This window comes from Epinephelus moara, chromosome 20 (assembly GCF_006386435.1).
Source record: "Epinephelus moara isolate mb chromosome 20, YSFRI_EMoa_1.0, whole genome shotgun sequence".
NCBI lineage: Eukaryota > Metazoa > Chordata > Actinopteri > Perciformes > Serranidae > Epinephelus > Epinephelus moara.
Window position 1 is genome coordinate 26,408,702 of NC_065525.1, and position 16,454 is coordinate 26,425,155.

Below are 16,454 nucleotides of genomic sequence, written 5' to 3' on the forward strand. Positions count from 1 at the left end.
TTGTTCTCTGATAAATATAAGTTTCTTTTGAATCTCCCATTTATTTGAACTTGAAAATACATTACAGTGCATCATTTTTAAATAAATACGTTAGAAAGAAAAAATTCAGAACGTGTCATTTGAATAGTTAACATGATCAATATATAGAATAAGCTTTCACAGAGTGTGTATCAGACAAGATCACTGTAGTGTAAGGGGGAAATTAGTGCACATTTTCATCTTCACCATTTCCTCTTGACCTCTGGAAACAGCCATTTCCATTTATCATTCTGCAGAAGATAAAAAAGGTTATCATTAGATAAATAGGATGAATATTAAGTACAACATTTAAAATATTTAAGTCAAAGTATTTTGTTACTGACCTTTAACCCCCAGGACGAGTGGTGATGTTTGGGTCTGACGTCCTCCAGAGGCTCATAAGTGTTGCTGTTGGGTGCAGGTGTGGCTGCGTCCTCGTGGTCAGGAATCAGCTCGTATGTGTTTTCATGAAGGAAGCGGCCGGCGCCAGCTTCATCAATGACCTCAGCGTACACTGAACCATTGTGCTGCTCTGATGTCAGCGATCTGGTCCGAGAGGATGTAGTGTGTGGGCTGCCAGCCAGGTGATAGACTGCACTGTCCCTCATGTATTCCAGGCTGTGGCTGCCGCTCGCTCTGCTGCTCGAGTCTGTTCTCTCCGGCAGTTGGCCAAAGTCGCTGGTTTGTCTGAGGGGCTTGGGGGAAAGTCTGGGTGGCGTGTGGGGGGCTGCGCTCAGCCTGTAAGACTGCTCGCCATCAGAGGTGTTGTCCAGAAGCGGTAGAGACCTGCTCTTGGTATCCAGCAGGCTGAGCTCGGAGTAAACAGACTCTGGTGCAGATGGAGGACTGCACCTGCTTAAGTTCTGATCGTGGGTCGTGGATCTCCCAGCTCTCCCCTGATTATCTCCAGGGAAACTGTCCTGACTGTTGTGTTGAAATCTTGGTATCTCCCTGGGTGATTGCTTCCTGAGCTGAGCGTACAAAACTCTGTCCGGGTCATTCAGGGGGCCAATATCGAGGTTCCTGCTCCTCCGTGGCAAAGGTGGTACTTCCTGTTTAACAAACACAGGTTCTTAAAGTTAGCTTAGAGGCATCAATACAGCAACAATTCCATTGTAACATATCAGCTAGAATAATCTCCATGTAATTAAAGAGGTGTGCTCACCTCTAGTGTCCTGTTGCTCCTTGGTGGCCGTGCAGGCGGCTGCTCTGGGGCCGAGTTAGCCTTTCTCATGTTCCTCACAGCTCTGACAGTGGCCACAGGCTTTTCTTTCGGGGCCACCTGGATGATGTCATACAGCTCTTTATTCAGTACCTGCAAGAAAAACTCCAGTTAGACTCTCATTCTCGATCAGCGTCACTCAAAGAAAGTGACTGAGGAGTTTCATCTCACCTCAAAACACGACGATGTCAGGTACTCTCCAAACGGCTGGATGGGGCTCATCTTGTAGTAGTCTATGAGATCAGCGACCGAGTTGTGCCCTTCGGTGTCTCCGCAGACTACAAACTGCCCCGTTTCGCTTTGGCTTATCATGAAGTGTCGACACCGATCTCTGCCCCTGCAACAGAAAATTAAAACAAATTTAAAAAACACCCAATGACATCAGATTCTTTGGCTGAAAAGTGATAACAACTCGAATGGGAGCTTGGTTAAAATGACTGAAATAAGTTCTGTGGTTGAGAAAAACTAAAAATAAAGTACAATGTTTGATTCTGTGTTAGATTAATAAACAACTGAAACACCCCGTTTGTGACTGTTGGAGCTCTGATGTTGAATGATAAACTAATCTGCTAACAAATAGAAGCAGTAACAGAAATACCACTGAAAAACACAATCAGCGTACGACTCTACAACAAACCAACACTCACTTATAAGACAGAATGTATCCAATGGCCTTATCACTGAGCCGGATCAGGAAACAGCCCTGCTCCTTTTCTCTGAGCATCTCTTCAGCATCCCTGTAGACAGACCACAAACAAGTTTAAAACCCAAACTTAAAAAAAGTGTTTCCCAAAAGCATCAATTGGGCCCCAGTTTACAGTAACAGCATCAGGAAGGCAGATTTTGAGCGGAATAAAAGGGCGTATCACGTAATTTACCTTGGAAATAACATCGCAGCAAAGGAAAATCCATTTGCGTTCAGGTCTTTTCCATAAACCTGTCATTTACTGACACACATGTTCTGACGAAACTGTCCCTTGTGATCTTTATGTAGGTGTCTACTGTACGTCTGCCAGAGGATAGGCCCTGAATGTCAGCTTTAATTAAATGTCACCTGACGTACACTCACTTAAAGTAAAATAACATAAGTTGCATTTATTTGCTCTACGAATATAAAACACCTTTTATTATATATTTTGAAGTAACGTAAAAATAGGACGTAGTAGCACTTCAGGGAATGGTTAATATTTAGTCATAAACAAATCATACATCAAATTAAATTACATTAAATTATTATACCAATATTAACCCTTCAAATAGTAGTTTGACAGAAAAAAAATATTTTGTCCATATAATCAAATGTTTCCTCACTGACTACTTACTTTCTTGTGATGAAGCCCAGGAACCATGTGGGGAAGAAGCCGTTGTGGACGATGTGTGGCACCTGAGTTTCTATGAACCATTTTGAAGCCAGTTCCCTGAGTCTCCCTTCAGTCCCTTCAACATGAGAATCCACCGGTGGCTCCCTTTGCTCCATTCTTGCCGGGTCCTGATCAAAGTCATACAGACAGCCAGTGAACACAACCAGCATTCATTCCTCAAACACACGCAGTGCGGGCGCTTTTTAAGTGTCTGATTTGCCTATTTTCCAGGAGGTGTCAACCAGAGACTAAAAGTAGCTCACTATTTTCATTTCTGCAGGAAATATTGGGTCGTTCATGTGTGAACTTTAACTTGGACCTCTTAAAAAAAAACATTTAGTGTAGAATATTTCTTCACTGTTAAATCCCAATATTTGATTATTTAATTTAACATGGGCCATAGAAACTATTCAGTATCCACAAAGTCCAAAGTCCATTCTCACTCAACAAATACAGCTGTTTTCTCTTTTCATCCAACAAGAGTTTCATTTACATTGACCTCTACTGCTTTTATGTCACACTGATGTTGAGCAAACTGTTGCTTTGCATATAGATATATGGTTAATAAGTTAGTCATTAAGGCAGTAAGGGACCAGCTGTGATGAGCTACTTACCTTGAAGCAAAATGTCAGACACGTCCTGAGGCAGGGAGATTTTGTACGTCTCTGATCTTTTGCCCTTGACCCCGAAAAGTGGCAGATCTTCTCAGATCTGGGTTTCTGTTGTCTGTATGGTACGCAGCAATTTCTTTCAATCCCTAAAAAAAAATCACAATTAATCTTAATTCTCACCTTAAAGCTCAGATACTGTTGTTATTAAAAAGTGAGAAATGTGTACATACCTTTCCTTGAGAGTGTGTGGTTTGAACCTGGTGTCATTTCAGCAAACATTAAAATGCGTCTCTCAACTTCTGAACAGTCTGTACCCTTCAGCCGAAGGTGTTTTGAGGGAGTGTGACCCTACACGGGAGATATAGACAGATGACATTTACTATTACACACTTTTTTCCGCCGGCTTGGAAAGCAGTGCAACGGCTCAGCATAGTTCATACAGCTCATTTGCATAGCAGAGACGTCTAAGGGCTGCTGAACAAAGAAGGAGCTTCCTGAAGAGAAACGGAAAGTAAGCTTTACAGAAACTGTGGTTTGTGTGCACATGAGTGCGTCGGCTTGCAGGAGATGTTTTGCCCACAGACTGTCTGATTACTGTAGTAATGGGAGGTGAGTTGCGTCAGCAGTTGATGTTCTGTGCTATCTGAGCAGTGAGTTCGGATCACAGCTGACACGGCAGGAGCAAACGTGTGAAGGGATGGAAATGTTTGGGAAGATTTGCAGAGATTTGAGAGGGCATAAACAAAAGTCTAATAAGATGAGATATTTCCCGGCCTTGTTTTCGGGGTTGTCATAAATAATGGCTTTCTCATTCCCCCCGTGGCTCAAACAGTCGTCATGAATCATCTCTGTGTTGGTTTCTGAGCAGTAGGAAGTCCCTATGGGGGAGAGACAATAACCAAAAACAGTCTGTGTCATACTGAGCGGGATGAGATCTTAGCATTCCCCGATGATAACATTGCTCCAGTTACTTTGATCTCAGGTGAAAAACTGCTACCTTTCCCTACACAAAGCTGATTGAACCTGTCTCTGAAAGTGTAATCACCGTGGCTCTTTTCCTCCAGTTTTCATATAATAGAAACTACAGGCCTGTCACTCATCGACCAGCCACTGGTTAGCCAATAATTGTACTGTTATGTTCCATGTATGACTAAGTATTGCTACAGTACCACCACCTAGAATTTCAACATCATCTCAACAGTGCTGCCTGTCTGTTTTAAACGTGTTTGTGAGTCATAATGTGCTCCTCTGGGGGCGTTGAATGGTTTGGGGTCAAATGTTAGCACTGTTTCCGTGTTCGTAAAGATTCAATAGACTATTACGTGCATAGCATCATACTGAAACCTCTTAACAGTGTGTATTATTATTTTATTAATCTATTTTTATCTACAGCAGCTGTGAGGTCAAAGGATTCGTAAAAAAGAAAGCAGAGTTATCAGACAGCTACCAGACAAAAGGCTCTTTTTTTCAGTCCTCTATCGACAAACCTGTGCGGGGGATGTGGGTCTGTGAAAGGTCGCAAATCAGTTGACATCTGTAAAATGTCATTTCAACAAAAAATTACATCACACCACCTTTAACATAGGGAGGAAACAAGCATCCTCACCTACAACCTGACTCTCCCAGAGGTGAGCCAAAGTTCATTTGGACCAATATAAGCACAGGCAGTTCAGAGGTTTTACTGAACAGTTCCAACAGGAAAGTAACAGGTATGTATCCAAGCATAAGAGCTGTCATGTACTGTGTACTGTCTACGTGCATCATGTCATAGCATGTCCACATCTACAAGCATTAATTAACCGTGTTGGACAGTTTGTTCATTTCTGCAGCTCCAGCATGAACTCTGAGCTCAGCAGGAAATATTCCAGCAGGCTGCACTCTGTACTGCTGCAGGCCTCAGGTTTACTGTGTGAGTCACTCTGTAAATAACACATAGTTAAGTGCATGTCAACATCACAGATTATAAAGGTGATAAAACAGCTGCAGACTAGATTGATTTATTAGTAAATATAAAGCAGCTCCTGCAAAGAGCAGAAAGAGTAGGAACTCGTTTTATTTCCTGTGGAACTGTATATCCTGTAAGGCCTGGGCAGGTTACCCAGGAGGAAGTAGGTATATGGTAAATGGACTTGCACTTGTATAGGGCCTATAGTCTTTCATCCACTCAAAGAGCTTTTACACTACAGGCATTCACCACTACTGCTACTCAGGTAGAACAATCACACACATTCACCTAGCAATTTGGGGTTCAACAGCTTGCCCATACTTTGACATGTGGACTAGAGGAGCTGGGGATCAAACTGCTGATCTTCCAATTAATGGACAACCAGAAAATGAGCTGTACCTGCACATACCCTCCACTGCATCACTGCTTACATGTAGGACGCAATAAGGTAAATATACAGAGTGGTATTCCTTGTCAACAGACGCCCAACAGCAACATTTTGTCCTGGGCCCCTAGCCTTGTTCACCTGACAAAAAATAAACATTTGGATCTGATTTTAGCATGTGCAGGATGATGATGCATGAACCAACACACTGAAATAAATCGGCAGAGCAGCCATTTTTGTTGTTATAGAACAAAAATGAAAATCATGTGTTGCTGGGCAAGAGGCCCCTGAGTTCAAGACAAAATATTTAACTATCTAAAACAGACTAAAATCCCAACCCTGACCCATATATGGATTATCTAGAAGCCGTGTAGCCTTTCCTTTAGGGCTAAATGTTTTTTATTTCAGGATGTTTTCCTCCACCAAGCTTGATAAAAATGTTGGCTAATTCTAGAAAGCTAGTAATGCTAATGATAACTAGCTAGCTGGCTAATAATGCCAGCTTGCCGTTGAAACAACACTATAGGCCTACTACTACTATGTGAATATGAACTATATAAAGTCACATATAATCATATACTAATCTAACTAAATCATATGAATGTTTTCACCCCCCTTCGAATGGGGACTTTTTTTTTTCTTTTAAAATTTTTAGTGTACATCTTAATATAAATACATACATCAGTATTTTCCAGTGACACAAAAAAAAGATCAGCTTTCCCCAAAACAGTTACAGTGCAATAAATTCCAAGAATGCAGCAGTTCAGATGAAATGTCAAAATTCATTGTAGCATTGACGTTCAACACGTGTGTTGAGGTTAGACTTAGCATCATATCTTGGTTAGGAGGTGGGGGCATCTTACCCCATCTCAGTGGTGTAAGGAAGTTACAACACACCCTGGTGCACGCTGTCATGCATGTACTGTCTTGACAAATCATCATTGCATATATGACAAAAATATCAAAGAAAATAAGAAATGCATAATTTAATTGAATCGCTTTTGTGATATGTTTATAGATGTTATAGCTCATGTAGAAAAAGCACATAATTTTGTTTTAGATAGCTACTGACTATTTAAAAAAAGAAAAAGAAGAAAATGACGCAGATGGGTTTGCCTTTTTGAGAACCTATAGAACAAATGTTTTTAAATTAATAATACTCTTTTTTAATCATTTATCTTTGAACACAGTTATATTTCCAAAATGGCAATCTGAATCACCAGCTCTCTCTGTAACTGGGTCAATTATACAGCAGTATTATGTGTAACAAAGTTAAATGTACGTTTGTAATATTAAGTATAATAATTACACAAAATTTGTTTCAGTTGTTATTACCTGACAACTGTAACATTTGATACTCAGATACCTCTACACCCAAAGCTTTTTATACTAGGTTTGTATCCATCCAATCATAACATTAGAAGGAGAAAACAGTTCATTTTAGAGATGGGCCTGCTGCTGGCTAGAAGAGTAATTGGTCTTTCATGAAAAAGAGTCGGTAGGCCGAGTATGGGTCGATGGATTTCTGAACTATCAGCAACTTTGCCCTTGGAAAAGAATGACATACACTATCAGAGGTAATCAATCTCTCTTTCACAACATCTGGGGTCCCTTCATGTGTCATCTAGAGAGGACAGACTTAACCCACATGCCCACATGTTGGAAGTACATGGGGATCTATAAGCGACCCTCTACAATGTCCAAATCTGTCAAAGTTTCTCAAATTTGTACATCAATATAACGTGTACTTAAACTGAAGTGTATTGCATCGCACTTACATGATCCTCAACCTGTAATTTGTGGTTGTCCTTCCCCTCTTATTTTCATTTTTTTTTTTAAAATTAACTTATTTTCTTCTTCCATTCATTTATATATTTTTTATTTCATTTTGTTTTATTTTATTTTATTTTACTTCATTTCCTCCCATTTCATCATTTATTTACTTTTAATTCACACTTTTGGGGTGGGGGTGGGGTGGATTATATGTGTGTGAAATATTCAGCAGTTGTACTGAAATTTTGTCCTGGTGTCTTTTTCTTTTGCGTTTCTGTGGATGTGTATGGACACATACTGGATGTGTGTATGTGTATGTTTGTTTTTGTTAAAATCAATAAAGGTACTGTTGGGGAAAAAACCCCAACATATTCCTATGTCATTTAATTTGTGTAGGGGCTCGAATTTGTATGGTTGTGTTTGACGGAGGATTTTGTTTTTGCCTCTTGCTACCATCTGTCTGAAATAAACAGAGATCGCCTCCAAAGGTATCCATGGTATCAACACAATGCAGCCAACACTAGAGTCCACCGGTTACATCTCTGAAGGCCCCTCCAACTCAGGGGCCCCAGTGCAATCACACTGCCTGCATGTCTATATTTACGCCCCTGCTCCATCAACCCAATTATGGTGAGAACTTTTCCTCTCTTTCACTTGTATCAGGTAACATTTCCATATTTGTACCGTCTGCAGCAGCTTCAGTATCCCAGGTTGCACACCTGGTCAAACACCACCACCCAGCGGCTCCTCTGCTTCACGCGCGCTGCACACCACGTCACCGCTGACATAAACTACATCTCCCATGCTCCTCTCTCCAAGAGGCAGGCAGTCATGCGGATGGAAACAGGAGTGGGCATCCACTGCGCTGCACGAAGAAGAAACTTCGAGGAAAGATGCACGAAGAGGAGGATGGCAGCGAGGCAAACTCCTGCACAGCTTCGCGGATCGTGGCCTCCAGGTCCGTGGATGTGGCCGAGGTCGAGGGCGCCAAGGAGCAGGCCTCCAAGCTGTGCGGCTTCTTGAACAAACTGTCCGGCAAGGGGCCTTTGAGGGGGTACAAGCCGAGGTGGTTCGTGTACGATCCGAGGAAATGTTATTTGTATTACTTCAAGACTCCCCAAGATGCCCTGCCTCTCGGGCACATCGAGATCGGCGATGCGTGCTTCAGCTACGATGTGGTGGGGGAAGAGGGGCAGTTTGAGATCCGCACCGCCGGGAAGGAGTTCCTCCTCAAGGTAGAAACTTTTCAGCATGTGTTGTTGTGCTTTGCTGTCATTTGTCACTTCCTTTCTTATTGTGGGAAAAGCCAGACACACCCATTTTAACTTGATTTATTCCCAGCTTTGATTTCACTCTTGAACGCACATATATCAGCTGACAGAGCTGTGACTTGACATATTTTAGGAAAAGCTGGTCAAATAATCGATCACACACGTGGATCATGTTTGTCACACAAGAGCTGGATCAGCACCTTATCAGCTGATGGCCCCACACACACTGTCAGCCCTCTGTTTACTCTCAGAGATAAATTTAGGCTCTGATTTCCATGCACATGAGCTCATGCGCCGTCATGGCACCTCTGCTCTGCAAAGGGTCATCTCATGTGATGGTGTCTCCTCTCTCTGCTGTCACATGACTGGGACTGCTGTCAGTGCCAAGACAGGTGCCTCTGGTCTCACTCAGCCTCGAGTCTGGAGCATTTTCAGCAGATGGTGTGAATGGTTAATACCAGACAGCTTGCAGGGCCCGAGGCTGGAACTGAGACTGAAACCAGCGTCTGCCCTCGTTCACATGACAGATAGTAACCTGCTATTTAAAGTGCCCCTGGGCTCTTTCATATGCTTTATTTATTTCCACAGCTGTTATTATTTCCCCCTCGCCTTCCACTGAATTTGATGTTCCAGTTGCCTTTTTACCTTTTCTTCCTAAAATGTGATTCACTTGAGAGTAACGCTGTGTGTGCATGTGTGTGTGTTTCCAGGCCCCCAGCAGGCAGGTGATGCATTACTGGCTGCAGCAGCTACAGCAGAAACGTTGGGAGTACAGCAACACAAGAGGGTCTGGACAGAGAGACAGCTGGAGCTCCCCGACCCTGGCCTACCCTCCCACTGGCCTCGTAGGCAAAGACAATGGTGAGCAGGATAAAACGAGGGCTGAAACTGACAATTATTTTCATCATTGATTAATCTACAGATTGTTTTTACAATTATTAAGTGATCTTTTAAAATAAAGTCTTCAATTTGCTTCTTTTGTCCAACCCGCCTTCCAAAACCCCAAAACCTCCTTATTTACGAGGCAAAGAAAAGCTGCAAATTCTCACATTTAAGAAGCTGGAACCAGCAAATAGTTGTCATTTTTGCTTAAAAAATGACTGAAACGATTAATCAATTATCAAAATAGTTAGTTTATGTTACTGTTATTATTATCATGATTGCAGGTGGGTTGTGTTTTTTTATTTTGACAGATATATCCGACTTAAGGTCACCCCCAGACCCTTAAAGGAGGGAGCTGGACCTATGCAGACTTGATCCCTTGAAAAATTAAAAACTGCTCCGAGAACACCTCTGGGGGCAGTTTTTAATTTCTTATGATAGAAACTAATAATTGCAGCGCTAGTACACATAAACACGTACAGGGTGTGTAGACGCTAATTTTCACGCCTCTGTTTCCTCCCGTCTGTGCACCAGCTAAAAGTAAACACCTGCATGTGATGCATTAATATTTACACAAGCGCTACAAACAGAAGTCGGAGTGATTTTGTTGCCAGGTTCCCAATCTCGTACAGAAGGAGCATGTAGGAGTGGTTTTATCAAGCATTAATAAATTAGAACTTAACAAAGGGCAAAAGATCTACTTTATCTGGGGTGTTTCATTTGAATGTACTCAGGGAAACAGAAATCTCATTGTGTGAGCTGTGCGCTTTTGTCAAGTGTTCCCACAAGCATCCGCCACTGTTACAGGACAGAATAGATACAGCTTAACAGCATTTATAATGTAAACAAGGCAGTGTTTAACAAGTTTAATAAACTACGAGCTACGTAAAACAATTTACCAAAAGTGGTTCAGCTGCATGCAAACTGCATCACAGAGTCTTGGATCTCTGGTGTCTTGGACCAACACTGAGTAAAGTGTAAGTGTGTTTGATTTTGGAGCAAAGGCAAATCAGTAAAACCCTAAACTTTTAGGGGAATTCATAGTATTTAGTCCCAGACATCTTGGTTGCAAACCAGAGGTGATTTTACTAAAAAAATAAGGTCATTAAATGACTGCTGCAGCCGATGAGCTGTGGCATTGTGCCATAATATGTGGCAAAAACATAATGAGAATACTATGAATATGTAATTTGTAATTAATCACATAAAATACATGACTGAAAGTAGATAACCACTAAAAAAGCTACTGATTTCAGTGTGTTTAAACCTCCACCCAACTGCTGCAAAATGTGGTTAAACTAATAATTTAACTACATGTGGTGAACTACTTCCTACATTATAAGAAGAACTGTTGCATTACGTGTTACAGAGATCCAAGCAGTGTGTACGCACTAAAGTGTAGTTTTGTCATGTTCTCCTTCATGGGAAAAAAGGCCGTAAACACTTCACTGTAGTCGTCTGTATTGTGGTTGTGATACGTTAGTAAACTAGTCACATTCTAGGTGTTGACCTTGATGAAGTCTGACAGGTTTGTCACATGGTTTGACTGCAGGCAAAATAGAGTACAAATGATTTTTATGTAGAAGTTTGCTGTTGCAGTTTATCAATTTTGGCTTGTTTTAGTTATCACATACGAGGCTGGTTTGGGCTCATTTTGTAACACAGGTTTTTAAGGAAAATTTAAATTCTACTTGTAAGTAATCTGTCATTAATTTTGAATGCAGTGATTCACAGCAAATGTTTCTTTGTTTCAAAACAGTCCTGGTTATCATGAAAAGACAATGTGTTATGCGTCATATTTAAAGCTGATAAGAGACTAGTGTTTGACCTTGGACTGAAAGTGTTAGTATTATGATCTCAGACGTGATATTGTTATTGAGAATTTTGTGTTGTTGTGTTGGGAAATAGCTACGTTTTTGTTTTCCTGGTCTTCAAGGCTGCTTACAGTGAAGTGTTGAACCTGTTTTGACTGTTGTAGCTGAGTGAACAGTGAATGCCTCTTCCCTTTCCTGTCATTATACACACATCACTCGTGTTTTTCTATTCAAAAATATTACAGGTGTTTATCTGTCTTAAAAAAAGCCACAAATAGTCACGTTATCACTGAATATCAACACATAATAAATAGAGGTATTCAGTCAAACATATCTGTTTTGTTAATGTTGCTCAGCTCCATACAAAAACCCATGTCAAATCAACAATCCTATAAAAAGTAGCTGTTCCTGAATGTAATACATAGAATACACAAGTAAGTTGAAGAACACTTATAATGTGTATTTGTGCTTTTTTTCGAACACCTTGTGTTGTCTCTGCCTCGGCCGTCCTTGACCTTTTGTCAGCTCGCTGTGATGTAATGTGTGGGTGCAGGACAGACGTGAAATCAGTAATGTCTCCTTAACTGGATTTTTCCCTCGAGCAGTGCAGAGGGCATTAAATGTTTTATGTCGCCCTTTTTTTGCACGGCTAGTGAAAGATTAACATGCCGAAGCCTCTCTTCACAGCACAACCAAGATGCAAGAGTTCCTTATAAATGCTACTGTATAAAGGTTCAGAAACAACACGCCCAAACTAACCATGCTGCAACATGTGAAACTGATTTGCTGTATTAATAAGAGCTGGCACTGCTTTAGAGAGGAGAAAAGGGATTTGTTTTTCGTTGTCTGAAGATGTCTGTTTAAAGGTTTTATCAGAGGGAAAGGATTTCGGTCGTTGTTGTACTTAGATTGCCGTGTAACGATTATGTGGTCGCAGTTAATTTCCCTTTTGGGTGTGACAGCATAATTGTGCAGCTGAAGAAGAACTGTCTTAGATTTTTTTTAAAGATATTTTTTTGGGCATTTTTAGCCTTTATTTGACAGGACAGACAAGTGTGAAAGGGGGAGAGAGAGAGGGAGTGACATGCAGCAAAGGGCCACAGGCTGGATTCGAACCCGGGCCGCTGCGGCAACAGCCTTGTACATGGGGCGCCTGCTCTACCACTAAGCCTCCGACGCCCCAGATTTTGGTTATTGTATTAACGCAAGTGTTGTCTTCGTGTGGTTTTTAGGGGTTCATTACAGTAAAGTGATGCCATTTTCTCAACTTATTAGACTGTTGGAGCTTTTCTATTATTTGCTCACCCATGTGTAATCATTATATCCACATTACTGGTGATTATTTATCAGAAAAGTCATTGTGAACACATTTTGTGAAAACATCAATAGTCAACCCTACAATGTTATTGTAATATCAATGTTGAGGTATTTAGGTAAGGTAAGGTAAAACTTTAATGTCCCTGAGTGGCAATTTGAGATACAGACAGCAGTCATGAGTGCAACAAAACAGACAGTACAACACATAACACATAGAATCCAGTATCACACGCTGTCAGGGGTAAATCATGGACAATTAGTGGTCACTGCTGGTTAAGATAAACGATGGCAGACGTGACAAAGGACGATCTGTAACGCTTAGTGCTACATTTAGGGAGGCAAAACCTCCGCCCTGATGGATGCATCTGAAACTCAACATGGAGGAGGGGATGTTGAGTCTGAGACAATAGACTGAGCTTTAGAGGTGACCCTCTCTTCATACACATGCTGGTAATTAAAAGTAACACCAGTGATCTTAAGCTCTACTGGAGACCTCCTCATGTATGTCCTGTGGAATAATTTAAATTAGCCCATATATACATTCCTCTAATCTCAGTTATGTAAAAGACAAACAAGAAAACAGTTATAGATGCATTGGATTAGAACATAATCTATGATCTGTATTAGATTTAAATTAGAAATATTATTCCTTGAACAATGAAGCCTCTTGTAAGATAAATAAAAAAAAAGATATATGTTTTTTTGTTTCATGATAATTTGATGAATCTAAAAGCTTCTCTTGGACCCCACTTTGAGTTGGCTTTATAAAATGTTCCCACACTTATCCACCTAAATTCATACAAAGAAAAATCATATTTAGCTTTCTTAGTTTAGAAATGCTGCATACTGTATTTTCTGATGGTTAGAGAGCTGCCCATGAAACCACAGACATCCACCCAGCTGTAAATAGAATTCTGGGTAACTCAAAATATTTCCTCACTTTACTCTGGAAACCAGCTGTGGTCATGACAATCTCATTTCCCCAATGATTGATATAGCAGAGTTCCTGTGGAACAGTGGTGATGAAATGAACAATGCAACATTATTATCGTGATTTTTTTTTTTTTTTTTTTTTAAATGGACTTTGATTTGCTGTATTTCAGATGCAGTAGTCTTTGAGAAGCTGAGTGATAGCATGGAGCAGGTCCGCAGTGACTTTGCCATGGAGACGGACACAGATGGCGGGGGAATGGTGGGGATCCAGTCAGCCAGAGGGCCTTCCGCTGCGCCCACGAACCCCCTCAACTTCTCCCTCAGAAACTTCGGTACAGAACTCAGGTGAGGCTGAACAAAAGCTTCCTGCGGCCTTGCAGGATGATATCGTACCCACAGTTTTAAAAAAGGGATGTGAGTTTGTTTTGAGTCCTTGACAAACAGGCACAACAAGTTTGTCTGCCGTGTGCCCCGGTAGAGCCGCATCGAGGAAAGAAAATGCCTCTTCAGTTCTTCCTGAGGTTGACTGCAGTAGAGGAAATGTTTACATCCATGGTTCACTAGTTGCTCTAGCACGCAGCCATCAACATTTCCCCTTTTGGGCCATACAACGCATCTATTCAAATGACACTGAAATGCTAAAAATGTGACAGTTTGGAATTTGTTTTGTGATGGAAAAAGAGGTCACTTATAAAGGTGCGCAGGAATCTTGGAGCATGTGAGCTGCAATGCTACTCCTGCTCCTTATAGCATGTCTGTTAAAGTACTACGATGATTTATTCTCATAATTTCAAATGCAAAGAGTGTTTTAAGGTTGATCAGAGCAGAAGAAGCTGAAGCTCAGATATATGATGTTAAAAGATGCTTTGCGTCGCAGTTATGCTCATAAAGTGTGAGTGAATCCGTTACACGGCTTCTGTAGACAGTTTCAAAAGCGTGTTTTTCCATCACATGGACGTGAGGCGGCCGACTGAAAAAACGTGGCTGACACACGTCCAGTGTATACGAGGTGTGAGGAAGGCGAGAGCTGCATTCTGCTGCAAACAAATAGTCATGTGGTTGTAGTGATCTCACATTTAGAAGTGTGAAAAACAAGAGTCTGTGTGGGCTTATGGTCGACATGACCCTGTTAATTTTATAGTCAACAGTGCCTTCCACTTATATTGTTTTAGTATTAATGGTATTGTTTTAGACTTAATTTGTGAACCATTCTCTCCCATCGAGTTTGGGGCTGTTTGTGCTAATGTTACCATTTAGTAGCAGAGCATCAGGCTTCCCTGCAGTTTGCCCTCGATCCCTGTGGTCACTTAATGTCCAGCATTAACACTGAAGCGCCTCACTCTTGGTCTTACTCACACTCCTGTCTGGTTTCTCTACTGTCAGGAACTCCATGTCTTATTTACGGCCGGGCAGAGGAGGCGAGAGCAGACGCAGTGTGTTTTATACTCAGGGCAACAGCAGCAGCGCCGAGGAGTGGGAGCTGGTGGATGCTCCACCCAAGGACTTCCCTGAACAGAAACCTCATCCAGACACACACAGACGTACGTCCACTTCCTGCTGCCTTATTCTCCCCATGGCCAGAGTGTAATACTCTTACTCAGCTTACATTCCCCAGAGAAGAATTCTCCTTTATTGCACCACTCATTTGCTCAATACTATGACAAATGGACAAACATTCCTGGCTGCTGCAGCCCTCTGAGTCTCTTTTATTTCTTACTTACAGATTCCTTTGGGTCAGCGTTTACGTTCGACTTTGTGCGCAACTCAGCGCGGCCGAAGAGGCCTTTGCTTCGAGACATGATGGGCGCCGGGAAGTTTGGGCGTAACACTGAGACGCGCAGTGCTGAGAGTTCCCCGGTGGAGTGTAACGGCAGCAAACCTCTGGAGATGCAGCTTCGCCTCCAGAGCCAACAGGAAGAACTCAGCCGCGTGCAGCAGGAACAGGCCAAACTCAGAGAAGAGCTGGCCAGTCAGAAGGTACAGTTACCTCACTCTCATTATGTCACTTGCTTTTTTGACATTCTAGCTTAATACAGAACGTCATGTTTGGTGCCTGAAAGCTCTCCTGTCCATCCAGTCTGTTAGGGCAAGGTTACACCAGAGTGAAAGTAGACGAGTAACCATTAATTTTGCTCGTGTGTGACGGTGCCCTACAACCTTTCCAAACTGGATGCGATGCGAATGAATGAGTGAGTGGTTGTCCTAATGTGCTAATCATCAGCGAAGACACTAAGTCACTTGTCACTTGCCTGAAGAATCGCTTGCCCCGGCATTATTTTGGTAAAGTTTTGCACGCCTTCAACCTATTTTCAAAGCAACAGCAAGCCGTTACGTACACTGGCTCAGGGCTCAGTGGGCTCCCTGAATGTCGTTGTTGCCTGTAGTATGTCTGTACAGTTATTCACGCTCAATCTGCCAGAGTTGGCTCACTCTCTTTGCAAGGAAGAGGTGTAAGTCATCTTAGTCATTGGATTGTGTACAGTGTCACAAACTGGCTCAGAGTATGTGGCAAGAAGACTTTGTATAGGTCCAGTTTGTGCATGTGTGTGTTCGGACCTGTGTGTAATTGACAAACAGAGTGAAANCAAAACCAAAGATGCTCAGTGGATGTCAGCTGAAAGGAAGGGAGAGAGCAAGTGGACAGATTAGGCAGCTTTTATAGCTTGGAAGCCCAGGTGAGCCTAATCATGGTAACAACCCTCCCATGTCAGCCAGCTGCCTGATGAGACTGGCTGAAACATTCTCAAAGACATTGGGAGGGGCGTCACAACAGATATAGTAATATCTTAAAATGAATGTCGCAATGACTCGAAGGTTTTCACAGTTAAGTATGAAGCACCAGGATTGACATCATAATGTATGAATTATCCTCATTAGGGGGAACACCAGGCTGACTGGAGGAATTTTACTATCATTTTAGTT

At 41.8% G+C, this 16,454-nt stretch overlaps 2 protein-coding genes across 3 annotated transcripts in view; one reads left to right on the top strand and one right to left on the bottom strand.

The window, feature by feature from the left end:
* The window catches only part of LOC126408677 (SH2 domain-containing protein 7-like), a 16,660-nt gene continuing 206 nt past the window's right edge, over positions 1-16,454 (bottom strand). Inside the window, exons 1-9 of one of the 2 annotated variants that reach the window (XM_050074371.1) lie at positions 8,000-8,086; positions 3,443-3,560; positions 3,216-3,358; positions 2,563-2,729; positions 1,888-1,977; positions 1,412-1,577; positions 1,184-1,333; positions 363-1,070; positions 1-269 (exon numbers count right to left, since the gene is read on the bottom strand). In XM_050074371.1, coding sequence (XP_049930328.1) covers positions 222-269; positions 363-1,070; positions 1,184-1,333; positions 1,412-1,577; positions 1,888-1,977; positions 2,563-2,729; positions 3,216-3,358; positions 3,443-3,491 — 1,521 coding nt within the window. In that variant the 5' untranslated portion in view covers positions 3,492-3,560; positions 8,000-8,086 and the 3' untranslated portion in view covers positions 1-221. Of the gene's footprint in view, positions 270-362; positions 1,071-1,183; positions 1,334-1,411; positions 1,578-1,887; positions 1,978-2,562; positions 2,730-3,215; positions 3,359-3,442; positions 3,561-7,999; positions 8,087-16,454 lie in introns of those variants that run through there. The other variant, XM_050074372.1, reaches the window with a different exon arrangement.
* The window catches only part of tbc1d2b (TBC1 domain family, member 2B), a 19,976-nt gene continuing 11,592 nt past the window's right edge, over positions 8,071-16,454 (top strand). The window contains exons 1-5 of the mRNA XM_050074370.1: positions 8,071-8,550; positions 9,297-9,447; positions 13,703-13,877; positions 14,916-15,073; positions 15,256-15,509. Coding sequence (XP_049930327.1) covers positions 8,209-8,550; positions 9,297-9,447; positions 13,703-13,877; positions 14,916-15,073; positions 15,256-15,509 — 1,080 coding nt within the window. The 5' untranslated portion in view covers positions 8,071-8,208. The remainder of the gene's footprint in view (positions 8,551-9,296; positions 9,448-13,702; positions 13,878-14,915; positions 15,074-15,255; positions 15,510-16,454) is intronic.